Source organism: Podarcis vaucheri (assembly GCF_965113315.1).
Source record: "Podarcis vaucheri genome assembly, chromosome: 2".
NCBI classification, from domain to species: domain Eukaryota; kingdom Metazoa; phylum Chordata; class Lepidosauria; order Squamata; family Lacertidae; genus Podarcis; species Podarcis vaucheri.
The window spans coordinates 53,733,575-53,760,564 of record NC_138760.1 but is presented as its reverse complement, the minus strand read 5'-3'; the positions used below and the strand labels follow the sequence as shown (position 1 = coordinate 53,760,564).

The following is a 26,990-nucleotide window of genomic DNA, read 5'->3' as shown; positions in this document are numbered from 1 at the left end:
CAACCTTGCGGGGAGGAATTTTGCTCTCATACCTCTGGTTTTGCCCCATGCAGGACTGTACCAGAACCGTTTTCTTCCACTCTTGTGAGAACAGGAAAGCAACAAACCAAATGCAGTTTGCAATCTTTTGAATGCCTATGTATAGAAAACCTTGACTGAACATATCTTTTATTCTCTACTAGCATACAGCCATTGAATAACAAAGCCCCTATTCATTTGGTATGACAAGTTTTTATCATGTGCCAAAACTGCATCACCATTGACACCTGCCTTATTTCTGGAAGGAGGCTATTCCAAAGAGTGGTGTCAGGGACTGGGCACTGGAGGAGAAGTGTTGGAGTCTGCCTCCCCATCCTGACCCTTCTAGGCAGAAGGAAAAGGAAGACAGTATCGATTTACAACAGTGGTTTGCTGGAGATCACAGCTCAGAGGCAGATGAGGGGGAAAGTTGGGAAATAATGGGAGAGGAGGAGCAGGCAGAGCCGGAGCAGAAGCTGGCTGACACGTTGTCACTAGAAAGCATTCCAGACCCACCATCTCCCAGAACCCGGCAAGCCTTGAAAGTAGGAGAGCAAAGAGCTCAAAGACAGAGGGCACTTAGTGGCACCTGTAGAGGAGATGATGATGATGATGAATAAGGAAGTGGGAGAGAAGGGGGGGTAGATATTCACTCAGGACAACACCATTATCCAAGAGGCTGGGTTCTATAGCTACTCTCTGTAAAGTATGAAATAAAAAAGGACTGTAATAAACCTTTCCTTGTCTTTATACTTTCCTGGACAACCAGCCTCTGACAGCACCTTGACAGGTGGACACCACAGCAGAAAAGCCTTTTTTCCTGGTCACCATAAGATGAGCTTCAGCAGAACCAGGAAGGCCTCAATAGATGACTTCAATGACTGAGCAGGTCTGAACAGGATAAGGTGTTCCCTCATATAACCTGGTCTCACATTGTTTAGGACATTGTATGTCAAATCAAATCCTTAAACTTGGCCCTGTAGCAAATTGGCAGTCCGTGCAGTTCTTTTAATAGTGATGTTATATGCTGTGCCAGGAACTCCACTCAGTTGCTACTAACCTAGGACTGCATTCTGCACTTGCTGCTTTCTGGACCAACCTTCTGGGCAGCCCCATATAAAGTGCATTATAGTAAATGAGTAATGACTGTGGCAAAGTCAACATTTTCCAGAAGGGACATTGCTAGCATACCAGCTAAGAAGGTAAAATACATTCTTAGGTGCTGTGGCCACTTAGACCTCCAGTAACAAAGGTGGACCCAAAAGTGGTTTTGAAAAGATTCACCACAGTTGACATGAATTAGCTTTCACCCCCTTTATTGAGTTCTACATTAATAAAAACGATGCTAATGCCAATTAAATGGGAACATTGTAAGACTTAGGACTCAGCTATACAGCTGCAAATAAAATGTTTTAAGTGTGTTTTAAGTGTAATATACAGTGTGACACTAGAGCCTTATGGAAAATTCGATGTATTTTTTAAAACACTTTTTAAAAAAAGCATTTTCAGAACCTTTTTAAATATGTGTGTAGATTCTACCTTGGTGTGTTAGCATTTAGTAATCACATTGTTAAGTATTTGTTTAGTATGTTAGCATTTGGTCATGATGTGATGATGAAATAAATAAATTAGATGAAATGGATAGACATAGATAAAATACCATGATCCTGCATTAGAAAAAATAATGTCCTTTACATTGAAAGTTATGAACAAAAATGAACTGAGCATTCATTCAAACAAACTGAGCTAAAAGTAAACACATTTTGTTTAATGAAGAGATACGGTTATTTAAAATGAGTGAACTGTTATTTTAAGAGGCTGGATGAGTGTTGCAAAGGTCTCTACTGTAGGAACCCCATTGGGTTGCATGTGTGAAGCTTTCATGCACTCCCGTTAGCAATTACAAACACTTTATTTTCTCCAATGTGGATAAATAACCCCTAGCCAGCAGGGAGTTGCATTCCAAGGACATCTGGGGACGCAAGGTTAGGGAATGCTGCTCTCAAAATCAGTGGGAGCCAATGGTGGTGCAGTGGTTAGAGTGTTGTACTATGGCCTGGAAGAACAGGATTTGATTCTCTACTTGCCATGAAGCTGACTGGATGACCTTGGGCCAGTCACTACCTCTCAGCCTAACCTACCTCAGAGGGTTGTTGTGTGGATTAAATGAGGAGCAGGGGAAACTACCTTGAGCTCCATGGAGAAAAAGGTGGGATATAAATGCAACATAAATAAATATATAATCCATAATACACAGGGAGGACACCAAAATCAGTTCTTCAATATTCAAAGGACAGGGCAAAGAGGTACGTTTTAAGCAACCAATGGAACCTATAAAGAGAGGGTGCCAGATATTCTCTGCATGCAGAGAGTTCCATATTCTTGAGGCCATCACTGAGAAGGCCATTTTGCAAGCCACCACTATCCCAGAACCCCTGAGAATGGTACAGGACCTCCTTTGTTGATCCTAATCCCCAGGCAGGCCTATAGGAAAACAGGTGCTCTTTCAGACAATCAATCGTAACCACAAAATGTTTAGACTTTTCACCTCATGCTATGAAAAATGCTGGTCATGCATATGAATGTAGAATGTTTGCTATTCTCAAAATAATTCCATTATTATTAACATGGTCCTTGCTTTTAGTTAGTTTGTTTATGTGTGGTTTTGACACCAGTAGGTGCAACAAGGAAGCAATAATAACCGTTGGGAAAACACTACAAAATGCTGCAGGAAAGTTTTCACCTCAGACACATGAGACTGTACGGCAGACCCAAATCAAAAGTTGACCAAACCCTCTTGCACCTTCCACCCCTCACTGTAGGATGTTCCCTTTTAAGATCGTTATCAGAGCATATTTGTATTTTTTGGTCAGGGAGAGAGACTCCTCTTTGACCTTTTCAGGTTTTCTTTCATTTGTCTTGCATAACCCTCAAAGGCAGCCTTGGGGAGGGTTCCTTTTGGACTTGGCTTTTTCTTAAACAGAGTTTCAGTAAAACCCAACCCTCCCTTTTCTACAGCACAATTACTCACATAAAAAGCTATCAAAATGGCAGTGAACCTTTTGACCAGTGCCTAATTGTAACACTGAGAGCTGAACAGGCTCTTGAGTGCCAAAAATCCAACCCTCAGACCTGGAGGATGTTAGCTTCTGGCATCATTCCTCAAAATGTGTGTGGGATAATTTTAGTTATTAAGTAAAAAAGAGCTGCTCCGAACACAATTAGTTACTTTCTACTTCACATGCCCTAGAGTAAGTTATGCTATTGAAAATACATTCTGGCACTGGTCCGTGGCTCAAATAAACCGGTGACTGGAAAACCTTTTTTCAGCATGAAGACCACAATCTCCTGAAGACAACTTTCTAGGGCCAAATACGCACTGGGTGTTGCCACTCTTGATCGGCAGGAGCTATGAATTGAACACAAGACCTTATGCATGCAGTACATATGCTTTACCACTGATCTATGGCCCTTCCCTACACATTCATGGGGATGTTTCAAAGTCTTTCCAGTTGAACTCACTCCTTTGGTGAAACTTTAACAACACTTTGCAAATGCACATTTCACACTGAGGTCTTTGCCTTTATGGGCAATGTTTGACCTTAGGTGCAAGTTTTGTCCCATCTCTTCTCCTATCTTTTGCATTTCTACAGTTTCATTTAAGGTCCAGGTCAAATCTTTGAAATAAAATGTTTATTCTGTTTGTTTGTTTAAATATTCATAAACTGCACTTTCATAAAACACAATAAAAAAGATAATATTTCAGTACAGTGGTACCTCAGGTTAAGTACTTAATTCGGTCTGGAGATCTGTTCTTAACCTGAAACTGTTCTTAACCTGAGGTACCACTTTAGCTAATGGGGCCTCCTGCTGCCGCTGCGCCGCCTGAGCACGATTTCTGTTCTCATCCTGAAGCAAAGTTCTTAACCTGAAGCACTATTTCTGGGTTAGCGGAGTCTGTAACCTGAAGAGTATGTAAATTGAAGCGTATGTAACCTGAGGTACCACTGTACTATCAATAAATACTGTTGTTGTTGTTGTCGTCATTATTTCAAAAAGTATCATGTTCCAAAGGCCTGTTTTTAAAAGCCGTCTAAAAGAAGGGGTGACTCCTGCTGGACCTCTACTGGGGAAGAGTTTCATAGGACAGGGCCTGCCATGCTAATAGGTTGGCTTCTGGTAAAGGCTGGCTGAAGCTCAGGAATGTGGACTACCACCAGAAGTTCCCTGTCAGAAGTTTTAAGCGACTGAGGTGAAGCATAAGGAACCAGGCAATCCCTAAGGTACTTTGGGCCCAAGTTGCTTAGGGCATTGAGAATTAACACAAGAAACTTGAACCTGGAAAATCAGTAACCAGTTCTGCTCTCTCAGCTGTGGCAGTGCCATATTAAACCCTCTGAAGTCCTCATGGCAGTCAAAATCTCGGGGCCAGCCTTGCAAATCATCTAAGATGTTTTTGTAATTTTCTTTCTCGATCAAATCAATATTGTTTTGATCCGTTGTTGCATGGAGCCCATAGGTCGGTCAGTGCCTACTCTGCCTTTTTGGTAAGCTGGCACTGAGTCGTATAGTAACATGTTGCCAGTAACCAGTTCCAGGATGTTTTAACAGGAATCAAGTCTTGAGGTTACCAATTCATGGACTGCTGTGGTCAAACTATCCTGGTCCAGGAATCCAGGAATCACGACAGTTGGCATACCAGTTGAAACTGAAGGCACTCCTAAGTCACAGTTGTTACCTGGGCCTGAAGTAACAAAGATGGCTCACGGAGTATCCCGAAACTGCAAACTTTCTCTTTCACAGGGAGTGCAGCCCCATCCAGAACATGCAACTGAACACCTCTTGGACCTGGGAAACAACCACCCACAAGGTCTCCTGCTTTGCTGGATTCAAGCTCAGCTTATCGACCCTCATCCAGTGCACCATGGTATTCAGGCACCAGGCCAGGGCTTGCACTGCCTCTCCTGACTCAGATGTAGCATCTGCCTAGAATCTGGCACTTTGGTATTGGTATATAGGTACCTTAGTTTTAATGGTGTGGTATTAAGTGTGTAGGGACCCGGGGGGCACTGTGGGTTAAAGCCTCAGCGCCTAGGACTTGCCGATCAAAAGGTCAGCGGTTCGAATCCCCGCGGCGGGGTGCGCTCCCGTCGCTCGGTCCCAGCGCCTGCCAACCTAGCAGTTCGAAAGCACCCCCGGGTGCAAATAGATAAATAGGGACCGCTTACTAGCGGGAAGGTAAACGGCGTTCTGTGTGCTGCGCTGGCTCGCCAGATGCAGCTTTGTCACGCTGGCCACGTGACCCGGAAGTGTCTCTGGACAGCTCTGGCCCCCGGCCTATAGATGTGAGATGGGCGCACAAACCCCAGAGTCTGGCAAGACTGGCCCGTACGGGCAGGGGTACCTTTACCTTTACCTATTAAGTGTGTATTATGTGAAACTAGTTTTGTTTGAGCACCACAGTATTTGAAAGAAATTGTCACTACCCTTTCCTTCAGTCTATTAATTATATAAAACCAAGTCTGCCAGGTCACATACTGCTAAGACTTATGAAGAACCAATATTGGTGCTTTGAACTTCAGGAGCTTTGAGCATCTGAAAAAGCACATTGTGGGTTGTTGTGTGTGTGTGTGTGTGTGTGTGTGTGTGTGTGTGTGTGTGTGTGAGAGAGAGAGAGAGAGAGAGAGAGAGAGAGAGAGAGAGTGTGTCTGTGTCAGTCCCATGTTTAGAAATCCAGGCCGTGTTTTCTTGGCAGTTCTAGTACACTTCAATCTGAAGCAGTTCCAGCCCAGGTTTTATTTAAGATTCAACTTCTCTCAGCCAAACTCTTGCCCCACAAAAGCTAGAAGTAGTGGTAGGCCTTGGTTTGGATACAAGCCCAATACTGTTGTAATAAAACCATCTTTTGCAGTGCCCTGCATTTTCCTGGGTCCCTGAAGAAGATCACTGTCTTTTCCTGGATTGGAAAAAGGACTGCATTTTTCTCTTAAAAGGTAAGGATGCAGCATAAGGACAGAGGGCCGTGCTTCTGAAATGGAGAGCAATCAATCCCATATATCCAAGGGAAACACCTGGATTTAACTCTCCTAGTTTCAACCTCAAGACGTGGTGACTCACTCAGCACCATGTTACCACAACACAAAGGTCTGCTCAACCTGTAGCTTAGGCAAGCTCCCATTTTCTGCTTCCATTGTTCATCCACCCATGTGTCTGTGCCAAGGCAACACCTTAGTCTCCTCAGTATCCTGCACCTTGGCCGGTTCTGTCTAGGCCTTCCTGAACCTGCAGATGGCCAGGACAAATTACCTTTGCCTGAGGTGACTGGTTTCTTCCTAAAACTAACCGCTTCTCCCTTCCTCCCTTTATGGCAATTGCCTGAAGGCTGGATTAGGCCACTTGTTTATATGTAAACAGATGGCACGCTCCACCTGTATGAGTGTTTGTTTTCAGTTTAGCTCACAGATAACAAGGCTGTAAATTTTATGGCTAAGTATTGCATGCACAGCGGGACACCATGTTTCACCTGATAGCTAGAGCCCAATTCAGACCTAATCTGAACTGCATGTCACTATTCGGTGCTTAAAATGGTGTCACCCACCCTAGCCCCTTGGCATATGGTGGCATGAAGGTCTGCAGACAATGTGTTGGTTGAACACACACCCTCTGGAGAACAGAGTATAGCTCTGGGTTCTGTCACTGAGGTATTCTGCCTATTTCTCCCCTCTTGCCTCTTGGTAGTCTCAGACACCGGCACTATACAAAGGTATGGTTCACACATAACAATAAGCTCTGGTTTAGCACTGTGTGCCTGAGGTAAGGGTCATGTCCCTGCTCTCCCTCACCCTCTCATAAGAATATAAGAGCCCCCTTGGTTCAGACCAAAGGTCTATCTTTATCTAAGTTGGTGGTGATCCCCACATCTTGTTATGGAGGTTTCAAAGGTCAAACTAACTAATGAGAACTTGTTATGAGCCAGGATTCATTGTCTGGTCCCAACAACAGGCTGGCATTTGTGAAAGTTAAGCTAATCTTTGACAAAGTCCTCTTCCTGGCTGGGTGGGAGAAGGAGAGAGTGAGTCCACATGCAGGGGTCAGCAAACTTTTTCAGCAGGGGGCCAGTCCACTGTCCCTCAGACCTTGTTGGGGGCCGGACTATATTTTTTTTTGGGGGGGGGGGAATGAACGAATTCCTATGCCCCACAAATAACCCAGAGATGCATTTTAAATAAAAACATACATTCTATTCATGTAAAAACACGCTGATTCCCGGCCTGTCCGTGGGCTGGATTTAGAAGGCTTTGCTTGCTCACTTAAGTTCATGCAAGCAGCACTAAACCGTGGGTTAGTGTCTATACATATATACCCAAAGATAGACAAAAAAGTGGGAAGGAAGCTCTTCAGTATGCAAAAAGTATTACATGACATGAATGTTTGTGGTGTGGTGAGAATGTAGAACTAGGACCCAGGTTCAAATCCCCTTTTAGGCATAAAGTTTGCTTGCTTTCATAAAGCTTTCAGCCTTAAGCTACTTGAGAGAGTTGCTGTGAGAACAAATGGGGGGGGCTGTGTATACCTTCCTAAGCACCTTGAAAGAAGAGTGGTATAAAAATGAGATAGATTAATGAAGGAAAGAATGATAAGGCAACATACACTGCAAGGGCAAATGGCTCTCTTGCTTCATAGATATTTACAAAGTTTAATTACAGTGTACATGACCTTTCAATATAGAGAAACTCAAATATACAAATATGTCATTCATAATGCCAGTTCTCCATAAATGGAGTGCTCTGGTTTATAACACCAGACCTTCAAAAAAGTAGTTTTTGTAAACTTGCTCGAACAAACCTGAATAAAAAACCCCCTTTATTTCATTGAAGCTCCCATTCTCCACACAGTAAAGACTGTCAAAATGCTACACTTACATGGTATCAAACTACTGTAAGTGGCTTAAATGCTGAATCCATATTTAATACTCTCTAATAATATAAAGGATATATTATAAACAATTATAATATAAGGAAATCTTTTATAACCTTTTATGAAGCCAAACTTTTATAAGCTTAGTCACGACAATGCCAAGTAATCCTGCTTTGTCGTTTTTTTAAAATGCCACTCTCAATAGTAAAAGTCATAAAGACTACACACCCTTTAGGTCTGCATGTTCAAAGTATACGTCTAAAGTGGTGCTGACAGACAGGAGTGCATGATCCCATTTCCCCTTCTGTGCACATTCATTGTATGCCTAAGTAACATGTATACAGTCCTAATGGTGAATAAGAACATAGGAAGCTTCCTTATACTGAATCAGGCTGCTGGTCCAGCTACTTCAGCTTTTTCTAACATGACTGAGAGAAGCTGTTGAGGATTTCAGACACAAGGCTCTTCCTGCCCTATCTGGAGATGTCAGGGATTGAATCTAAGAAACTTTGTGTTAAAAGCACTAGCTATAACATTGAGCTAAAGCCTCCCGCCACCCTGTCTCTCAAATACTGTGGTGATGTTTGTGATAGAATGAGGCCCTGTAAATTGTGGAGATTCTGCAGAGAAACACATAGATATTCTCTGCTTTAGACCTAGTCTGAAGTGGGTTTAAAAACTGCATGCTGGTGGATTTTATTAGAATATATTACTGAAGTCCTATCAATGACGGCTGATCATGCACAGGCCTGTTATGCAATCTATCTTACTTAAGGAGAATAAATTTCACCAGTGGGAAGGCAGAGAACAGGGATCTCCCAGCTTTGACTTCTGTCAGGATTTTAATCAAATCTTATTATCTCCTGCCTCCTCACTTCTCTCCCCACCCCATCCTACTTAATGCATGTGGTATTTCTGGAAAGCACAGTACAAGATAATTATACTATAATAAACAATTCTAGGTTAAGCATAAAGCATCAAAAAAAGTTAAATAAGCTCGTTACAAACTCCTGGCAGCAAAAGACTACATAATAATCTAATTAGAGCAATCACCACTAGCCACACACACAATCCTCTCGCATCCACACAAAAAGTGCTAATGAGCTTGCAAGGTTGCTACTGCACAGTTAAGAAGCAGATCCTAGTTCTAAAACTGAGACCGTTTACCCAGCCCTGAGCCTTTTGAGTAGCTAATTGATTGCTTATGGGTGTTTAAGTAGGGAGAATTCAGCAGAGAAAGAGTGTTGTTCTATGGTTTGTAGAAACTACAGTACAGAAATCTGTGAGGCTGCATTTCATCCAATATGCAAAATGCTGTTGAAATTATGCATCAGATCATATGACATAGCAATTTCCTATTTATAGGATTTTCCTATGAGCGTTGACAAAGACGATAGTCACTTTGGAAGCGCAGCAACAACCAAACTTTGTCCATGATAAAACTAGGGAAGTGGCCAACTTTTGAGCAGCACAACACTGAGCAGGCCACAACATGTTGAAGAACATGCGGTACTCCTTTAACATTCCTAACATTCCTACCATAAGCCTTACAGCATAGATAGAAAACAAGCCAGTGTTTGGTCCCTTTCCTTCCTGTTAAGAGGCAAATGGAGTGAATTTGCCCTGAATTTGCATGGCATTTTGCATATTGAGAGCTTGGAATGTGGCAGCAAATGATAAGCTGTTTTAAGTTCAAAGAAAGGCATCAAACACCCTTTTGGTATGTAAGATACTGTGCCTCCAAATTACCCTGCAGTACCTCAGGAGGAGGCTTAATCCCATTGCTGTCTTATTTGTGACTGTCCCAATGCATGACATTCTGTTAGGGAGAAGTCTCTCTCAAATGCTTTGAAGAGAAACAGGCAGACACTGTGTTGCTTCCCATTGGGTCTGGGATTAACTGCTAAGTATAGGGCTTCTGCTGCTTCTGCATCAATACAGCAGAAATAGTTATCCACTGAAACTAAGAAACAGGCAGTTCCAAAGGATATATGTCCCTCAAGTACATAAGAAGAGCCCTGCTGGTTCAGACCAAAGGTCCATCTACGGCAGCATCCTGTTTTCCCACAGAAACTAACCAGGTACCTCAAGAATGCAATGAGAGCCCAAGGGCACTAGCCTTCTCACTATAGTAACTGTAATTTAGTGCCCTGCTGCATCTGAACTATTTAGCCACCATGCCTAATGTCCAATGATAGATCTATCCTCCATGTATTTGTCTAATCCCTTTGCAGACCATCTAAGCAAGTGGCTTATCACCGCATCTTGTAGCAGCAAGTTCCATAGTTTGTGAGAAATGGACCTCCTGATAAGATGGTACCTGCAGGGGGTCCTCAACTACAGAGCATAGTGATTTGATTGGGAATATAACGGGTGTGGTGATATTTGGGGTATCCTAGTCCCAAGCTGTATAGGGCTTTATACACCAAAACCAGCCCCTTGAGCTAATGGGCAGTCAGTGTCATTCTTTAAACAGTTGGGTAAACAGTTACCCCAATGAGCAGACAAGCATCTTGCACCAGTTGCAGCTTCCAGACCAAGATCAAGGTTATTAAATGTTTCATGTTTGCCTCTGTGAACAGGAGAGAGCACTGGAGCCCTTACGGGTCCCAATATTCTCAGCAGATAAATGATCATGTATTCTAGTAAATCCTTTGGAACAATCATAATTTTAAAAGAAACACAAGCTTGAGAGCTAGCAATATACAGCCTATGCCATAATAATTATGTTTAAAATGAAAAAGTTCCAGATTTGTTTAGAAGCATATTAGCAGGCTACCAAGAAGGGCAGACATGAGCTGTAATAGCACAACCCTGGGACGGGAAACCTGTGGCCCTCCAGTAGTTGCTGGACTCCAGCTCCCATGAGCCGCAGCTAGCATGGCCAATGAAATGATGGGACTTGAGAGTCCAACAGGGAGATCCACAGCCCTGATTTAAGTCTTCAGGTGTTGTATATCAACCTGAGCATTTCAAAACAATATACCAAACCCAAATGAAAGCTGTCCAAGTCCTAAACTGTTGGCATGGAAATCACTTGTTCTGAATATTCCATGAGAGCTCATTTGAACATGTACCTTCTGTACATTTGCTTGACGTGACAGGTTCTTGCAGGGAGGAGGATATTGTGCCAATTAGTTTGTGCACAGATTCAAGTGGAAAAGATTTCTTCACCTGACAACCTTCCTTGACATAATGCTTCCTGGTGATCTTTCCTACTTGCTTAGAGACATCCTCCTCCTCAGACTAAAAAAGAGAGGTGAAAGGGTACATAGACCTTGACTGCTCAACACCTGCCAATACTCAACACCTGTGTGTGTCGGATTAGTTGAAGCTGGAAGGTCATGACGTACAAGTCAAACAAAAACTAGGGATTAGCACTGGTCTGGGTCAGTAACAAAGTAGTTCTGCATATGCTTTATAACCCTCTAAGTAAGAATTTGTTGAATAAGCACTATCTGAGGCTGCATTCACACAGCAGTTTACAGTATTCCATTTCCCTGATGTTTCCCTAAATGTTTATTTCCACATTATATTTCAGGCTTCGTATGATGTAAAAGCCAGTTCTCTCTAAGGGCTCACTTCCATGTTATTCAATTCCCTTAACCCAGAAAATTTGCGCCCATGTACAGTTCTTTCCTACTGCTTTCAGAAGGAAACACACGTGTGCAGAAAGGGTGGGGTAGTAACAACATCATCCAACAACATTTGTTGTATCATACCATACCCACTGGTGTGAATGAAATTTAGCACAACTTGCTGGTATAGCAATCAAATAGCCACAGTTCCATAATGCCACAGGTACTGTAGTGGGAAACGAACATTAGCAAACAGGAGAGAAGCACTAATATTCTAATCAGGGAAACTAACACAATATTCCCTGTGTCAGAGTGCACCCTGAATCTTTGGCCGCACTGCATGAAGGACTGGCATGTTTGTTATGAAGCCTTTGGACTGACAGCTTGCCTTTCTAGAACTTGTTAGATGTGGAAAAAGAGATGTTTCCCAGTAGATCAAAAGTAGGATTTGCGTTTGAATGAATTCAAGTTCCAGAGCTGCTTTGACAAGTTAGCACTGAGAGTAGAGTGGAAATAATCATGTCTTAGTTCATAAGGTGGCTTGATGAGTCAGTGCATCTGGCTATTAACGTTGGTGGTTTGAGCCCACCTAAGGGTGACTGTGGGCTGGATTCCTGCATTGCAGGGGGTTGGACTAGATGACCCTCAGGATCCCTCCCAGCTGTACAATTCTAAGGCCGAGCAGAACTTGTTTTAAAAATGTAAATTAGAAGTGCTGTGTAGAAAGTACTCTGTCCAGTTCTGGGCACCACAGTTCAAGAAGGACACTGACAAACTGGAACGTGTCCAGAGGAGGGCAACCAAAATGGTCAAAGGCCTGGAAACGATGCCTTATGAGGAACGGCTAAGGGAGCTGGGCATGTTTAGCCTGGAGAAGAGGAGGTTAAGGGGTGATATGATAGCCATGTTCAAATATATAAAAGGATGTCACATAGAGGAGGGAGAAAGGTTGTTTTCTGCTGCTCCAGAGAAGCGGACACGGAGCAGTGGATCCAAATTACAAGAAAGAAGATTCCACCTAAAGAGCTCTCCAGAGCATTTGTTCATCTTCTAGGTTGTTCTCTTTTTTATGCTTCACCCCACTACTCACATCCTTTCACAAGCAGATTGGCAGAGAAAGCAAACTACTGCAGAAGACCATGGAACTCCATGCAGGCCCCCTTCCCTGGCTTTGGTAGGCCTGGACCACTGGTGGCTTTCTCACTAGGCTCTGAGCTGAGCATGAGCATGAGCATGATCAAGGCCAGCTCCAGCACATGGCTGGGTCAGTTACCCACCAGACCCTCCCAGACCAGCAAAGGCTTGCTGCCAATCTTAATTTCCACAAAGCACGCAGGAAAATCTGAGGCCACATGAGAGAGTTCTCAGCTGGCATTTCCTGTACACCCACTACATTAAAAGCAGATCCCCCTGTCTTCCCAGAGCTACAATTGCCAGCCTCCCTAACAAATTGCATTTCCCAGGATTCTTTGACGGGGGAGAATGTGCTTTAAATGTAGATTGCATATGCAGCCTTAAGAGAGACCATTGGAGCTAACACTCAGCAGGATATCAGTGTACCAGGGACATGGGGGTAAAGTGATGCAGGATAGCCATTCTGTCCCCAGATCACTCCATACCCAAACACAGGAGTCATGTAAGTGCTTTGCTTTGGCAGATGGAAATCTTAGGAGGAGATTTCAAGTGGGAAAAGCATTTAGTCTTAAGCAGTACGGCAGGGGTTTTTTTTACCGCTTCTGTTGCATAAAACATTCACGTTTCCTTTCTGCATGCTTTCATTTTTCAGACATGTGGATTAATGCACGTTCACACTTTACACTTTATGTAAATAGTTGACTAAAGTTATTGTTCCCCACCCACCCAAGCACTCTCAGGCTGGACTGTAATAAACCCCCAGCTTCTCACAGTGTTCAAGGCAACTTACAGTAGACCAACTCATTTACATAATGGACGGGATTCAGACTTTGCTCCCAGTGGCTGAGGGAGTGGAGGCTGTCTTTTGATAATCCCCCTTCCTTCTGTAGCCTCAAGCAACACTCTGCCATTGTTCCAGAGGGCTGAGGAACCTTCTGGACCAGGGGTGGGAGCTTGTGCTTGGGGGCTGCAGGGGGAAGGAGATTGCCAACAGTCTTGTCAGCCTCTCCTTTCTCCTCCAGTGGGATCCCTCTGCTGGATCAAAAAGCTTTCTGTGGCTGGGAGGGAGTCTTTATGTCTGCAGCAAGTTACCTAAGTCAGTATTCCACCAGACAGGCAGTACTCAGCTAAATAAGTCAGCAAGCAGAATGGCTTCTCCTTGTGCACAAAGTGGAAGTTCCGCTTGTGCAAAACACTCGCAGATGTCTGGGAGAAGACATCTGAAGGCAGCCCTGTTTAGGGAAGCTTTTAATGTTTAATGGACTATTGTATTTTAATATTTTGTTGGAAGCTGCCCAGAGTAGCTGGGGAAACCCAGCCAGATGGGCGGGGTATAAATTATTATTAATTATTATTATTATTATTACTACTACTACTACTACTACTACTACTACTACTACAACTACATTGCATAAAACACATATATACTCATAAACAGACATGACAACATCCTTCGCCCAGAGACAGATTTTGAGCATGGTGCAGTCAAATCTTACTCCAGTGGAAGGCCATGTGGTTGGCTCTGTTCCATTGTAATCGGGACTAATTTAATTTAGCTGGATCATTATTACATATTTCCCTTTTTCACTAGTTAGGCAATTTGTGTCACTCTTTTGTATGCTACTTAATACTGTCCTTTAAGTTTGGGTAGTGGTATGCGATAACTATAGCTGGCCCATTTGACAATTGTGTCCTGCTTTGTAGGTGTTATTTTGTGATCAGGGCATGTAGCTCACTGATATTAAAGAGCTGGCAAGCAAATGTTGCCCTGTTTGCCCCTTTGAATGAGAATTTGTTGTGCTAGTTCCCCACCAGCCTGCAAGTTAAGTACAAGTTAAATCTCCAGATCTTGAGCTGTTGTCAGAAGAACATCACAATAATCCATTTTCATCTTATTTGTTTTGGCACTTACTGTCAACTTCAAGTACAATACATACACAGTTTTTACAAACAAATATTTTATTAAAAAATACTTCCCTGCATGTGCCCTTAATGAAACTGTAACCAAAATATGCAGAATAAAAATATCAAGCGACAGTGTTTTCTTTGTCATCATAATACATAAAGGTCCCCTTGGCAACCTTGTCAGAGAGCATTTGTTAGGGCTGCAATCCTTTACCCACTTATCTCGGAGTAAAGCCCATTGAACTTAATGTGACTTACGCCTGAGTAGACATGTATAGGATTGCACTGCAAAACTGCCCCAAGTTTATGCTTTACAGTATTGTATAAGAAAGGTGTACATAAATTAACCTTCATGTTAAAAAAAAAAAGAAATAAAAGAATGCCCCATTTGTGTTAATACCGTGGACAGAGATTGTTTAAGAACTGTAAAATAAAAAGGCTTCTTTTCCCCCCTTGGAAAATGCACTAGCAACCAACATGAAAGATTCTTAGGTTCTCATAAAATAGCAGTGTTGAAACTTGGCGAGTACATAGAAATTTTACCTTTCCACCCAAACACCATGCTAACAAAATTAGTGACAACTTCTATGTCAGGTTGGCTACCTGGACTAGCATGACTGCAAACTGAGTTTTAGATTTATTTATTTTTAAATACCAGTAGTAGTAATGGGTTTTGAAACAGACCCAAACTATCAATTCCTGTTCTGAAATCTTTTTACCCTCACATCTGTAAACATAAAAGATTAAAGGCCAGGCTTTTAAATATGGATTTTATTAAGAAGGAACAGAAGTTTCTAGTACTTCCTACCCTTTGTTACACTTTCCCCCGTTAAGTGTTGTTATATCATGTTTCACAGAACCATCAGAATGCACGTGCATATTCTGAAGAAAGTAGCAGATCTCATGGACATGATCCGATCAATGTTATGTTCTTTTAAATCCCATTGGTTTCAGCTGAAGAGAAGCATCAACTCTCCAATTGAAAATCAGTGAGATTTAAAAGTACTTGCCAATGACCAAATCATGCCTTAAGCAAGAAAACAGAATCAAGACCATTTCATGAAGTTTTAGTCATTCCCGCCCCCCTTTGTATGGTGAGCAAGCAATAGAAGAGTCACTTTTCCAAGGCAGTCTTAGGTGTAAAGTGATGATTCCATTCTGTTTTAATGGCAGAAAGTATTGAAGCAGTGATTACTATGGAGTTAAAAATGATATGCTGTCCTGTACAGATCCTAAGACAAGTGGAAGTTTGCTGTCAGTCATGGCTGTACAGTGCAGCTTGAAGCCTCTGTGGCCTATGAATACCACTACCTGAAAACATTGGCCATGAATACCACTACCTTGGCCATGACAGAGATACCTTTCTGGTGTATCTTAACATAAATTGAAAGAAGTGAGGGGGCTAACGTGAAGCACCTTTCTCGACAATATTTTCTCTCCCTGTATCCTTACACTTTCCCCTCTTTTCACAAGACCTCCCTCTGTTTACACCTCAGTTCCCTCTCTGGAATATAGAGTATTATTTGCAGCGAGGCTGTTGTAAAAGCTGCTGTTGAACTGGTTGAGAACTGAGCTGCCATAGCCAAGATGACCAGAGGACATGGAATTGGACCATGGCTCTCCACTGCCATGGCTGGAGATGTTGGCAAGAGGGGTGTATGAGTTGAAGCCTACCACGTTCTGTCCCATTTTGTCACCAGCATCGGTGCCAAGTCCTAGGGCCACTGAGCGGCTGACTGAATTGGACCCATTCACATAAGCTGTCATGCTTGACAGGAAGTTGTTGAGGCAGGGAGTGGTGGAAGATGGTGGTGGAGATCTCTTTTCAGGGGAGCTCTCTGCTCCAGAAGATGAGTTCTCCAGCAGGTCTTGGTGCTCTGCTGCCACCTTGGGGCTGCCAGTTAAGGCGCTGTCCTCCGATTTGTCAGAAGCAAGAGACGCTGTGCTGGCACTGCAGTCAGACTTCTTCTTCCTCTTCCGCCGAAAGTTTCCATTGTCAAACATCTTCTCACAGTTCGGATCCAGAGTCCAGTAATTGCCCTTCCCTGTTAGAACAAGAGCAGCAGAATGTAAATATAAATCACAGCCAACAAAGAGATGGTTCTCAGGGCTTATTCTGGCTTGGATTCAGAAAAAGCAACACATTGGGAAACACCCTTTAAGAAAGACAGAGACTCTCTGCTTGTATTCAAATCTGTCCAGATCCTTATAGCCAGCCCCTGTTCAGGCTTTAGGTAAACTGAAGCTGAACTTTTACTTCAATGCAACTTGGTATTTCAGTCCTAATAGCCCACTCCACTCTCCGCCCCCACCGCCAAAAACGCTTTACAAACCCTTCATTAACATCATTAGATTTTACTGAGACAAGGTACTATTTGCCCTCAGGCAAGACAGCAAGCAGGCAGAGTGATTGTGTTCCCCAGTAACACCCAACAAGAAATCAGCCCTGAAAGTGAGTTCCTTAAAAAAACAGCTCAAGTGTTTTTATAATCAAGACAAAGGAACTAATGAATTCTAGGCCACCTATGGACCAGACACCCCCGCCCCAAAAAACAGCCCTGGTTGCTTGTGTGATCTTTAATTAACAAGGAAAGAATTTCACAGCATGGAAAAGATTATCAATTGCCAATGTCTTTGAATCAACCTACTATTAAAGTCATAGGATCAAGGGTTAATGAAGAAGTTGACAAATTTACTAAGGGTATTCAATTGCTGCTATGAATGGCAATTTGGAAGGGAGGGAGCCTATAGAAAATAGGGATTGTAGAATCTTACAAAAAATATTTTAGACACATCACCAGATTCAAAAAGCAAACAATTTTTCTCCCACACCCTGGTACCCCAATAACTTTATTTCCCTGGTGGTAACCAAACAAACAGGTATTAGGGAGTAATTTAGGAAGGAGAGGACAAATAGCATAGCTACCATTCAAGGTTTCATAGGACTCTGCCTTTACTTTGCTGGAAACTGGATCAGAATCACATTTAGCCTACTAGATACCCTGGGGAACTTATGGGCGATTGTCCTCTTAAGGGAGCCTGAGGGGTGCAATTATTATTAAAAAGTCTTCTTACCTGGGTCATCTTCATCCCGGGGCACCTTCTTGAAGCAGTCATTGAGAGACAAGTTGTGCCGTATGGAATTCTGCCAACCAGCTTTGCTTTTGTTGTAGAATGGGAAGTTGTCAGCGACATACTGGTAGATTTGGCTGAGGGTCAGTCTCTTGTCCGGGGCTCCGTGGATGGCCATTGCAATGAGCGCAGAATAGGAATAAGGTGGTCTGACCAGCTTCATCAGCTCTTCTTGAGAAGGCATTGGGAGCCAGCCCATTTCATTCCCTGCCAAGCCGTGCATGTTAGGCAAGAGCTGCCTTTGCATCCCATAGGCTGGTGGGATGTATGGGCTGCCATTGGTTCCCGGTAGGTAAGGTGGACTGTTAATGGAAGGTCCATTTAACCACAAGTAAGGGTTGGGTGTAGCATTGTAGTCCCCTGTTTCAAAGTTTGTAGGCCTCTGTGGACTAGGAATATTCTGTGGATGAAAGAAATTTTCATAGTAGATGTTCATTTCAGGAGGTTCCTGCCCAATGTTAGGAAATTGCGGGCTGCAGCGGTGTGGTGAGTGTATCTGTGGATCAAATGAGCTCATAATCTAGCTCTGGCAGTTGACCAAGTTTCAACACACCTGTGTTACTCCTTTCCCTGAGACAGGTGCATCATCTGTGCTGGCTAGCTCTGGTACTTATACACCTGTAATGTTTAGGTTTCCCTTCCAAGGCTCAGCCTAGTGCATCCTGATAGGCTGGAGATCAGGGTGATATCCCTTTTTTGGAATGCTGACAGCCCAAGCCAGTAATAGATGTCGCATTAACCAAATTTGAAAGTTACAACTGTTTATCTTTTTAAATGAATGGAGGAATTTTCCACTAGTGTGATTGACATGAAGAAACCTGAAAATCACTTGCACGTAAGTTGATGCAATGAGAGAGATAGTCTTCCTCAAATGCAAGTAGAACACAGTAGTGAATGCAGAGACAAGCAAATGTGTATATTCTGTTGTTAATACTCTTAAACCACCAAAGAGATCTGCAGTTTAGGAATATTTGTGATTTCCCTGTTTAGGAATATCCATATTTTAAACTATGAGGGCTTCTGTCCTGCACACACACTATGGACTACATAAGCAAATGCTCTTAGAATCACACTGTAAGCCTTTCACATTTCTTATGGAAACAGTGTATTTGGTAAGGAAAATGTATCTTGCTAACAGCACAATCCTGTGTTGCTCAACTCAGAAGCGATTCCCACTGGCTTCAGTGGGGTTTACTCCAAGGTAAGCCAGGGGTTAGAGACAGAAAATATTTTACCAGCGTGCTGCTAATGAGCTGTCTTTAGGCAGAAGGAAATAAAGGATTTTAAAAAATCCATTGCTAAATATCTTGGGAACCTAAGAATAGGCTTGCTACAGTTTTATCTCTCAGACAGGATTCTTGTACCTTTAAAAACTCTGTTAAACAGAAATTCAAGGGGTGAAGTTTACCCTTTTATTTTGTCTACTCCTGGGTTAGGCATAAGGGATTTAAGGATAGATTTCTGGGTAATTTACAGTAGATAAGCTGTGTATCACACTACTTTATTTAATAATTTTTTGGATAGCCAGTACTGGATTTTGTGTGTTGAAGGACTGTGGACTCTGTTCATTTCTGGTAATCAAGACAAACTATTGGGCTTGGAATTCTTGACTCCTAAGAATACGTCTTTTGTACCTCACTCCTGGCAGATCTGAAGGTTATAGTAGAAAACAAAGTGGACTCTGAAAGCCTGAAGTCTGCCTACCCCCTGTTCTTTACATGCTGGGGAAAGCACTACCAGTTGAATTTCTGCTTGACATACAAGAACTACCTCACTCCCAAACAGAAGTAACAACCCTTTCACTTTAAAATTAATTTAAATATGTTTGTAAGGAATTATAGAAGCTAGAGGTAAACAAATGGGGTACCAGGGAGTTTGGAGTGTAACTTGACTAATTATGAAAGAAATTGTACATTGTTCTTTGTTATATTAAAAACCAACCAGAACATTGCTCTGTGTGTGTGTGTGTGTGTGTGTGTGTGCGCGCGCACACCACACACACATACTTATTTCTGCCTGTAAAATTTCATGCCTCTTTTTTGTGATTGTGGTAGAAATTGTTGCCTCAATGTTAAAACTGCATCATTATATTGCAAATAATTTACCACAATGCAAATCATTTATTTAGTGTAACCAAGACTCTTCTTTCCTCATCTGAATCCTGGGGAATTTACAGTCATTGGAACATTGGTTTAAAATACTTCAATAAACCTTGATTTTTTTAAAACATATTGCCATGTCATCAGCAACGCCAAAGGTCACCTGCAGCTTCTTCCATGTTTCCCTAGAAAAGTTTGTATGCAGGAACTACATGGGTGGGGCTATGATGCAGTTCCTTCCCACTTGAGGGTTGCCAAGCTTTAAGAAGGTGGGCAAAGTTTCCATCCCAATGCAGAAAATATATAAGTTGTCCTAGAAATTCAACAATACAAAACAAACCAGAGGTGTGAAATGCCCATGATAGAAGCAACCAGATAAGAACAAAACTCTTTCCATTACCCATACACATATTTCTTTCATTACCCATACACATATTTTAAAGCCATCTCATAATTTAATCCAGGAAATAGTTCAAGTATCTTAAATGTTACATGCCATATCAGAGCACAAAACAGCACAGGTTCCCCCACAAAGAAAACAGTCGTTTCACAGAAAAGCATACCTGCTGGACTGGAAAACATAGTTTGTACCAATGAACATTATTCTGAATTCAGTAGGTGCTTCCTGATTATGTATGTGGCTATACCTGCTGAGCTTCTCAACGCTATTCAGCTGTTAAAGTTGCAGGAACCTCTGTTAGGAAGGGAGGTGGCAACCTTGAGCACAGATATTAATAAACTGGCCAGTGGGTATTTTTCTAATAGTCATTTTGGAAATGCCACATAAATATGAACAATGCTCTTCCCAGCTATCATCCTGAAAAGTCCTTGCTCTGCAACTCTCTTCCATAGCAATATACAGATCCAGAGGAATCACTTAGCACAGCTCTCTTGGCACTGCATATGTTTGGAATGCATGTGGCGAGTGCATGATTGAAATCTTCCCCATGGTCAAAGCCAGCATGAGGGAGAAGACCGCATGAAAAGGAAGAGCTATTTCTTCATGTACATATTGATACAGGCGGAACATTCAGCCATGCAGCTCCTCACCTCTGTTCAAAAGTGGTCCAGTCCAGTACTGTGTGAATCTTCTGATTAGGCAGATCAGCTAGTTGCTTAGGATTCTAGCACCTTTTAAAAGGTACTGAGCAAACCTCCAGTTAATCTGGCCATTTGCTTTATTTGCATTTACCATCAGGAATAATATGAATGCAATCCTTTCTCGGCTCAGTGTTTGCATAAAAACTGTTCAGGAGAATCAGATTCACAAGTTACTAATCTTTTCTGTCTATAACAAGAGAAGCCACTATGGTTGGAAGGAAGGGACTTTGCTGATTTGAAAATGCAGCTAGAAAATACCCGGAGAAGGTTGCTAGTTCATTAAAAGTGCACTTGAAATACAGACAGGTGAAAGCCTTTTAAAGTCTCTTTTTCATGTAAGTGAAAGTTCAGCCACAAGTAGGCTTTGATGATTAGCTTCTAAATGGGTTGCTCCCTGGGGCAGCGTGTCCTTATTTATACCTAAAATATACTGACATGGGTGTTTTCCATATGCAGGCTTTGTAAAGAATCCACAGCTGGGGCAAAGGAAGAAAAGAATTGAACTCACCTCCAAGGTATTATTAAACCTACTATTCTAAAGTTTTAGATATCAAAGCAGAGTCCAAGTGGTCTGTGCTGCTGGCAGTTTGTTCAATAATTTAAGGCTACAATGTACAAAGGCAAGCGGCGTGCACTGCACCAAGGAGAACTTGGGTAGCAATCCTAGATGCATTTATCTGAGAGAAAGTCCCATTGAAGTTAATGGGGCTTACATTCAAGGAGGTGTATATAGGATTGTGATGTTGCAGAAAGATGCTAGGCCTCCTCTACTCCCCAAAATTAGAGGGAAGTCTGCATAGCAGATTTATATTAAGCAAATAGTAAAGAAGTTGAGCTCATCATGGGCAGCTCAGTATGTGAGCTGTTCATGCTGTTTCAGCCAGACAAGGAGAAAAGAAAGCCTTGCAGAGCAAGCAGAAACCTGCCTACACAAGCATTTCATTGTGTGTTGTAACTTGCAAATTTCATTGGACTTTATGAGAATTGGATGTATTGGTTTGGCTTCAGCATATTGATAATGCATCTTGATAGAATACCATTTATTTACAAAGCCTTTGCTTTGCTTTAACAAATGAATGGAACGCCTGGATGGAAATCACTGCCCTTCTTCCATAGACAGTACCTTAAACTCAGCAGCAGCAACAACAACAAATACCATCAGTTAATTTTGCTATCACTTTAATTCTCTATCTGTCTCTCTTTTTCCTGGTTTAACGTTTTCAGTCACCAGTAATAGCAATCCATTTATTTGTCTGATTGCATGCTGGCAATTGTAGACATAGTTCTAGGCCAAATGCTGTCTCCGGACGTATCCAAGGCTGCAACCCTATACTCCAGGGGTGGGGGACCCTTTTCAGCCTGAGGGCTGCATTCTGTCACAAGCAAGCTTTGCGGGGCCCACATGCTAAAGGTGGCCAAAGCCAGAGGCGAAAAGTGGGTAGAGCAACAGGTGTGATTCTTTCCTTTGTACAGCAGGCTGCATAACAATTCAAAGATTTCTACACACACACACACACACACACACACACACACACACACACACACCCTCCATTCAAGCAAGCAAGAGGCATTATCACAGTTCAAAGACACATTCCAGCCAGGCAAAAGCACCTGAGGTGGTTGCAGAACAGGGCCAGTGAAGGGCGTGCCCTGAGGAGAAAGAGTGTCAGCTGGGGAGAGTCCTAAGGGCTGAATAGAGAGGCTGCATTTGCCCCCTCAGTGCGGAGGCTCCTCACAAACCTTCTAAGCCTGGAATGAATCCCCATTGAACTTTTGAGTTGTGCAGACAGCTGGGCCCCTTCCAACTGCTGATTCAGTGGGACCTTCTTCTGAATAGATGTTCAGGAATGCCCTATGCTTCAACTTTCCTGCTTCTTAAGAGCTGTGTAGAAATATTACACCCAAGTCAAATTTGCTAAGCTCTCCTACAGCATAAGGCTGTAACTGCCTGCACAGAATTAGGTCCCTCTGAGTTCAGTTGGGCTTACACATAGGTAAGTGGGTGTAGGGTAGCAGCCCTCATCTCTTTTGCAGCTTGACATTTAATTAGATCTTTGCTGTTTGCATTTAAGAAACACTAAAATATTCTCCAGAGAAATAACCATCTTAAATTGTCTTGCAAGAAAGTATATTTTGACATGTTAAACACTTCACAAATTTATTGTGAAATAAGCTTTTGTAGACTACAGTCTACTTAGTCAGATTCATACAGTACAACCTTTGTTGCAGGTATATGGTCAGTAGAGGGACTGTAAACAGAAATGAGAGGGAAATAAAATGCAGAAAATACAGAGAAAGTGACAGTTATGTAGGTAACTGGTAATTCACAAAGGTAAAAGGTAAAGGACCCCTGGACGGTTAAGTCCAGTCAAATTCAACTATGGGATGTGGTGCTCATCTCTGCTTTCAGGTTGAGGGAGCTGGTGTTTGTCTACAGACAGCTTTTCCGGTTCATGTGGCCAGCATGACTAAACTGCTTCTGGTGCACGGAACATCATGATGAGGGTCAGAGCGCATGGAAACGCCGTTTACCTTCCCGCTGCAGCAGTGCCTATTTATCTTCTTGTGCTGGTATGCTTTTGTTGAACTGCAAGGTTGGCAGGGGCTGGAACAAAGCAACAGGAGCTCACCCCGCTGCACGGATTCGAATTACCAACCTTATGATTGGCAAGCCCAAGAGGCTTGGTGGTTTAGACCACAGCGCCACCCGACAAAAACAAAATAATGTTGATAACACAGACATCCTGGCATTGATAAACCAATTAACACACATAGGCTGCAATCCTAGCCCAATTTACCTGAGAGCATTCAGAGAGAGTTCTACTTCTGAGTAAACATGGTTAAGATTGCGGCTGGAGAGTGACTGATAATAATGATTACCACCCATACTTTTCTACATTGTTTTTCCTTCTGCTTACCCACACACCAGCAACGTATATATGTTCCTGCATTTCAGGCTACTTTATGCATCTGATGAAGTGGACTGTAGCCCCCAAAAAGCTTAAGCTTTAATAAATTTATTAGTGTTTAATGTGCTATAAAGCTCTTTGTTGCTTTTACTGAAATATTTACTTCTAATGAAGTTATAAAATGATTTAAAACAAGGGTGAAAAACAAGGTACTGGTTTTATGTTTTGCCATAGTTTTCAAGTATTTATTTATTCAACTGACTCAGTATGTTTTGACTACTGTAGGTGAATAGCTCCCTCTTGTGAAAGCTGTTAGAAGCACACTGGAAAAAATATGGTTGGTCTATTCAGAGTAGCAAAACCTTGTGCAGGTAAGTACACAAGCCAACCGGCTGCTTCTCCTATTATATGTTTTAGAGTGTGGGAAGGCTCCCACCATGTTTCCACACATTTGCACAAGTACACCAATATCTGTTTCTAAATCAGCACTATATACAACTTCAAACGCTTTTTAAAGTGATGCTGAAACAAAGCGCACCTCAGTACTAACGTTCAGTGCAAATGGAGTTAAAAGCCATTATGTGCATTCCAGCCAATGCAGGTTTTATTTTTAAATTACAGATATGGGGAATGTGAGAAGCAATTTCAGGATCACTTGTGAAAAGTCTGCAGAATTGCTCCTAAAGCATTGCTGTTGATGATGAGTCCATTAGCAAGTAGATACATGTACTATTCATCCAGACAATTCCCTTGCAAGTAAAAAATGAAATATATGTAAGGTTGCTACATAATGTATGAAAATTGTAACAGCTTTTGAGGCTGAACCTAAAATTGCATTTTGGAGAAAAGAACATACATACCCGTGTCTAAGGCTGTACGGAAACATAATGTCAGAAAAGTATCCTCTACGAAAGCTCATACCAGTAACTAACTTAGTTGGTCTCTAAGGTACTACTGGAAGGAATTTTTTAATTATTTTTTATTTTATTTATTTTATTATATTTCATTTGTTCTTTTTTCAAAGCTCTTTGGCCAGAACAACTCTCAGAGTGGCTTATTTTAAAATATTTTAAAAACAGTCCCTGCCCTTAGGCTTACAACTTTAGGAAAGGAAAATCTGACATGGAGGGGAAAGGGGAACAAGTGAACATGTTACAGGGTTCTTATTACAACCAGCTTGGATGGAAATGGGCTGCTCACAGTTCATAAAATAGGCCTTGGCAACCCCTAAGGAATAGCCTAGTAACTCAGATGTCCTTGGAACAAAGACCACTTCAAAACAACAAAAAACAAATTTGTTGGTAAACTGCTTCTTGAGATTCCTGCATTGCAGGGGGTTTAGATGACCTTTGGGGGCGCTTCCAACTCCACAAGTTCTATGATTCTGTGATTCAGTAGCAGCTCATTTACTGGGGCTTCATATAAGAGGAACGCTTGTGAATTTTAATCTCTCAGAATATTTGGAAACACAAAAGTTCCCTCCCTTAAAAAAATTGAGGGGGTTTTGTGTTACAAAGCAAAAAACTAAACAGGGAACGGTACATCTATTGTCTCCACTTTCAATTCATAGTCTTTTTCACAGTTCGATTATGTTTGGTGAGAGACATTTTTGTCATAGACACCTTGCAGTTTCTTAATGGGGGGGGGGGTTGTGTCAGCATCACACGGGCATGTCCTTTGTGTATTTATTTATTTTTATTGATATTGTGAGAGGTTAGGGGTTCCCAAGCTTGGTTGGTTGTGTTTAGTTGATAGTGGTGTGGCTTATTTGTGTGAGGGAAGCGGGATAAGTTGTTGGGTCAGGTTAGGCATATTGATTTGTATGCTGTTGGGGCGGATAGGTCATTGTCCTGTCGTGCTGAGTATGTAATAAAGGGGAACCACACTGGGGTGAAGGCATCCTCCGTAGCTTTTCCCCATGCTAGTTTGAGTTTGTTGGTTAGCTTTTCTAGTGTTGTGGTTTCCCATATATTTTGGTACCAGTGGTCTATGTTCACTCCTGATAGGTCCTTCCAGTGTCTACTTATGATATTTCTAGCCGCATGAGAGTAACTGACTTATGAATTTCTTGTAGTGTGCGTGTGTGTTGTTGTCCTGGAAGATATTTAATAGGGCGTGTTCTGGAGTTGCTTCTATTACCTGTTTTGTTATTTTGGAAATTTCCTGCAGCACTGATATCCAGAAGGATTGCCACCACATGTGGAGATTTGTGCCTATTGTGGTGCAGCCTCTCCAACATTTAGATGAAGTTCCTGGGTATATCTGTGCTAGCGTCTGTGGTGTTAGGTACCATCTGTATATATGTTTTAGGGTAACTTCTCGTCTTTTGGCTGAGATAGATTTGAATGGTGGTTTAGACCATAGTCTAGACCATTTGGTATGGTTTAATTCCTGCTCCCATTGGTTTTTAATTGTGGTAAAGGGGTCTGTAGTGTCTTGGAGTAGTATTTTATATATTGTAGAGACCACCCCTTTACTGTGTCCTTCTGTTGTTGGGTGGAGTTTCTCAAAGCTAGTCAGTGGCCTGCTAGCTGCTGTTTTTGTTGCTGGGTTGTTTAGTAAGGCTTGTAGTTGGTGGTGGGTTAGCCACCATTGGAGTGTCCCCTAGTTTATCTTGTGTTTCCTGTATTGTTATGGGCTTGTCATTTCCGTAAAAGTTGGTTGTGTATGTGTGTGTCACGTGGGTTGGACCCAGAGTATCCTTTCTGTGCAAGGAAGGGCTCAATAACTGGAGGACACTCACAGTATTTGTCTATTTCTCCTTCATCTCCAACACCATTCCAAAGTGTCACCAATCCTCCAGAACAGGTTTTGAAGGAGCTGCAGTGGGGAAGAGGAATTGGCAAAACTTGCTTCACCCTTCTTCTTCTTCCAGCAGAACTCCACTCATGGGAATTCTGAATCCAAGTCTCTGCCTTTAATTTGATTGTTTAAAACCACCACTCCATGGGTTCACTATTCTTCAACATAGTAAATATAGCTCCCCAATCATGCAGGCCATTCTCTGAAAGGGTAAGGAAAATCTATTACTTTGCCTGGGCTAACAGATCTACATTACAGCTGCATTTAGACAGCACTTTATTCTACCTTGCCAACATTTTCTTACTTGTTGGTATTCACATTTTATGTGATCTTTCAAATAATGTAAAAATCACTTCTGGAAATCAAGAGAGAAGCACTAGTATAAGTAAAACTAA

The 26,990-nt window shown here is 42.2% G+C and overlaps 1 protein-coding gene and 1 long non-coding RNA gene across 12 annotated transcripts in view; one reads left to right on the top strand and one right to left on the bottom strand.

Moving 5' to 3' along the window:
- Positions 1-4,895: 4,895 nt before the first annotated feature.
- The window catches only part of LOC309526810, a 42,097-nt gene continuing 20,002 nt past the window's right edge, over positions 4,896-26,990 (top strand). For 8 of the 11 annotated variants that reach the window (XR_014216938.1, XR_014216939.1, XR_014216940.1 and 5 more), the window contains exons 1-3: positions 5,934-6,011; positions 21,341-21,399; positions 24,079-24,164. This is a non-coding gene — a long non-coding RNA (uncharacterized lncRNA). Of the gene's footprint in view, positions 5,037-5,416; positions 5,442-5,929; positions 6,012-10,169; positions 10,252-21,340; positions 21,400-24,078; positions 24,165-26,990 lie in introns of those variants that run through there. The other 3 variants (XR_014216935.1, XR_014216936.1, XR_014216937.1) reach the window with 3 other exon arrangements.
- FOXI1 (forkhead box I1) lies at positions 14,630-18,250 on the bottom strand. The gene is made up of 2 exons (XM_082205290.1): positions 17,628-18,250; positions 14,630-16,597 (listed from the first exon to the last, which is right to left on the bottom strand). The coding sequence occupies exons 1-2, from the start codon at positions 18,199-18,201 to the stop codon at positions 16,038-16,040; spliced, it is 1,134 nt and encodes a 377-aa protein (XP_082061416.1). The 5' UTR covers positions 18,202-18,250; the 3' UTR covers positions 14,630-16,037.

What these genes read in the sequence shown, in the direction of transcription:
- FOXI1 (XM_082205290.1), bottom strand. Translation starts at nt 18,201, where the DNA reads ATGAGCTCATTTGATCCACAGATACACTCACCACACCGCTGCAGCCCG. An exon ending in CCGGGATGAAGATGACCCAG is followed by an intron (nt 16,598 to 17,627) that starts GTAAGAAGACTT and finishes TTGTTCTAACAG; the next exon opens with GGAAGGGCAATTACTGGACT.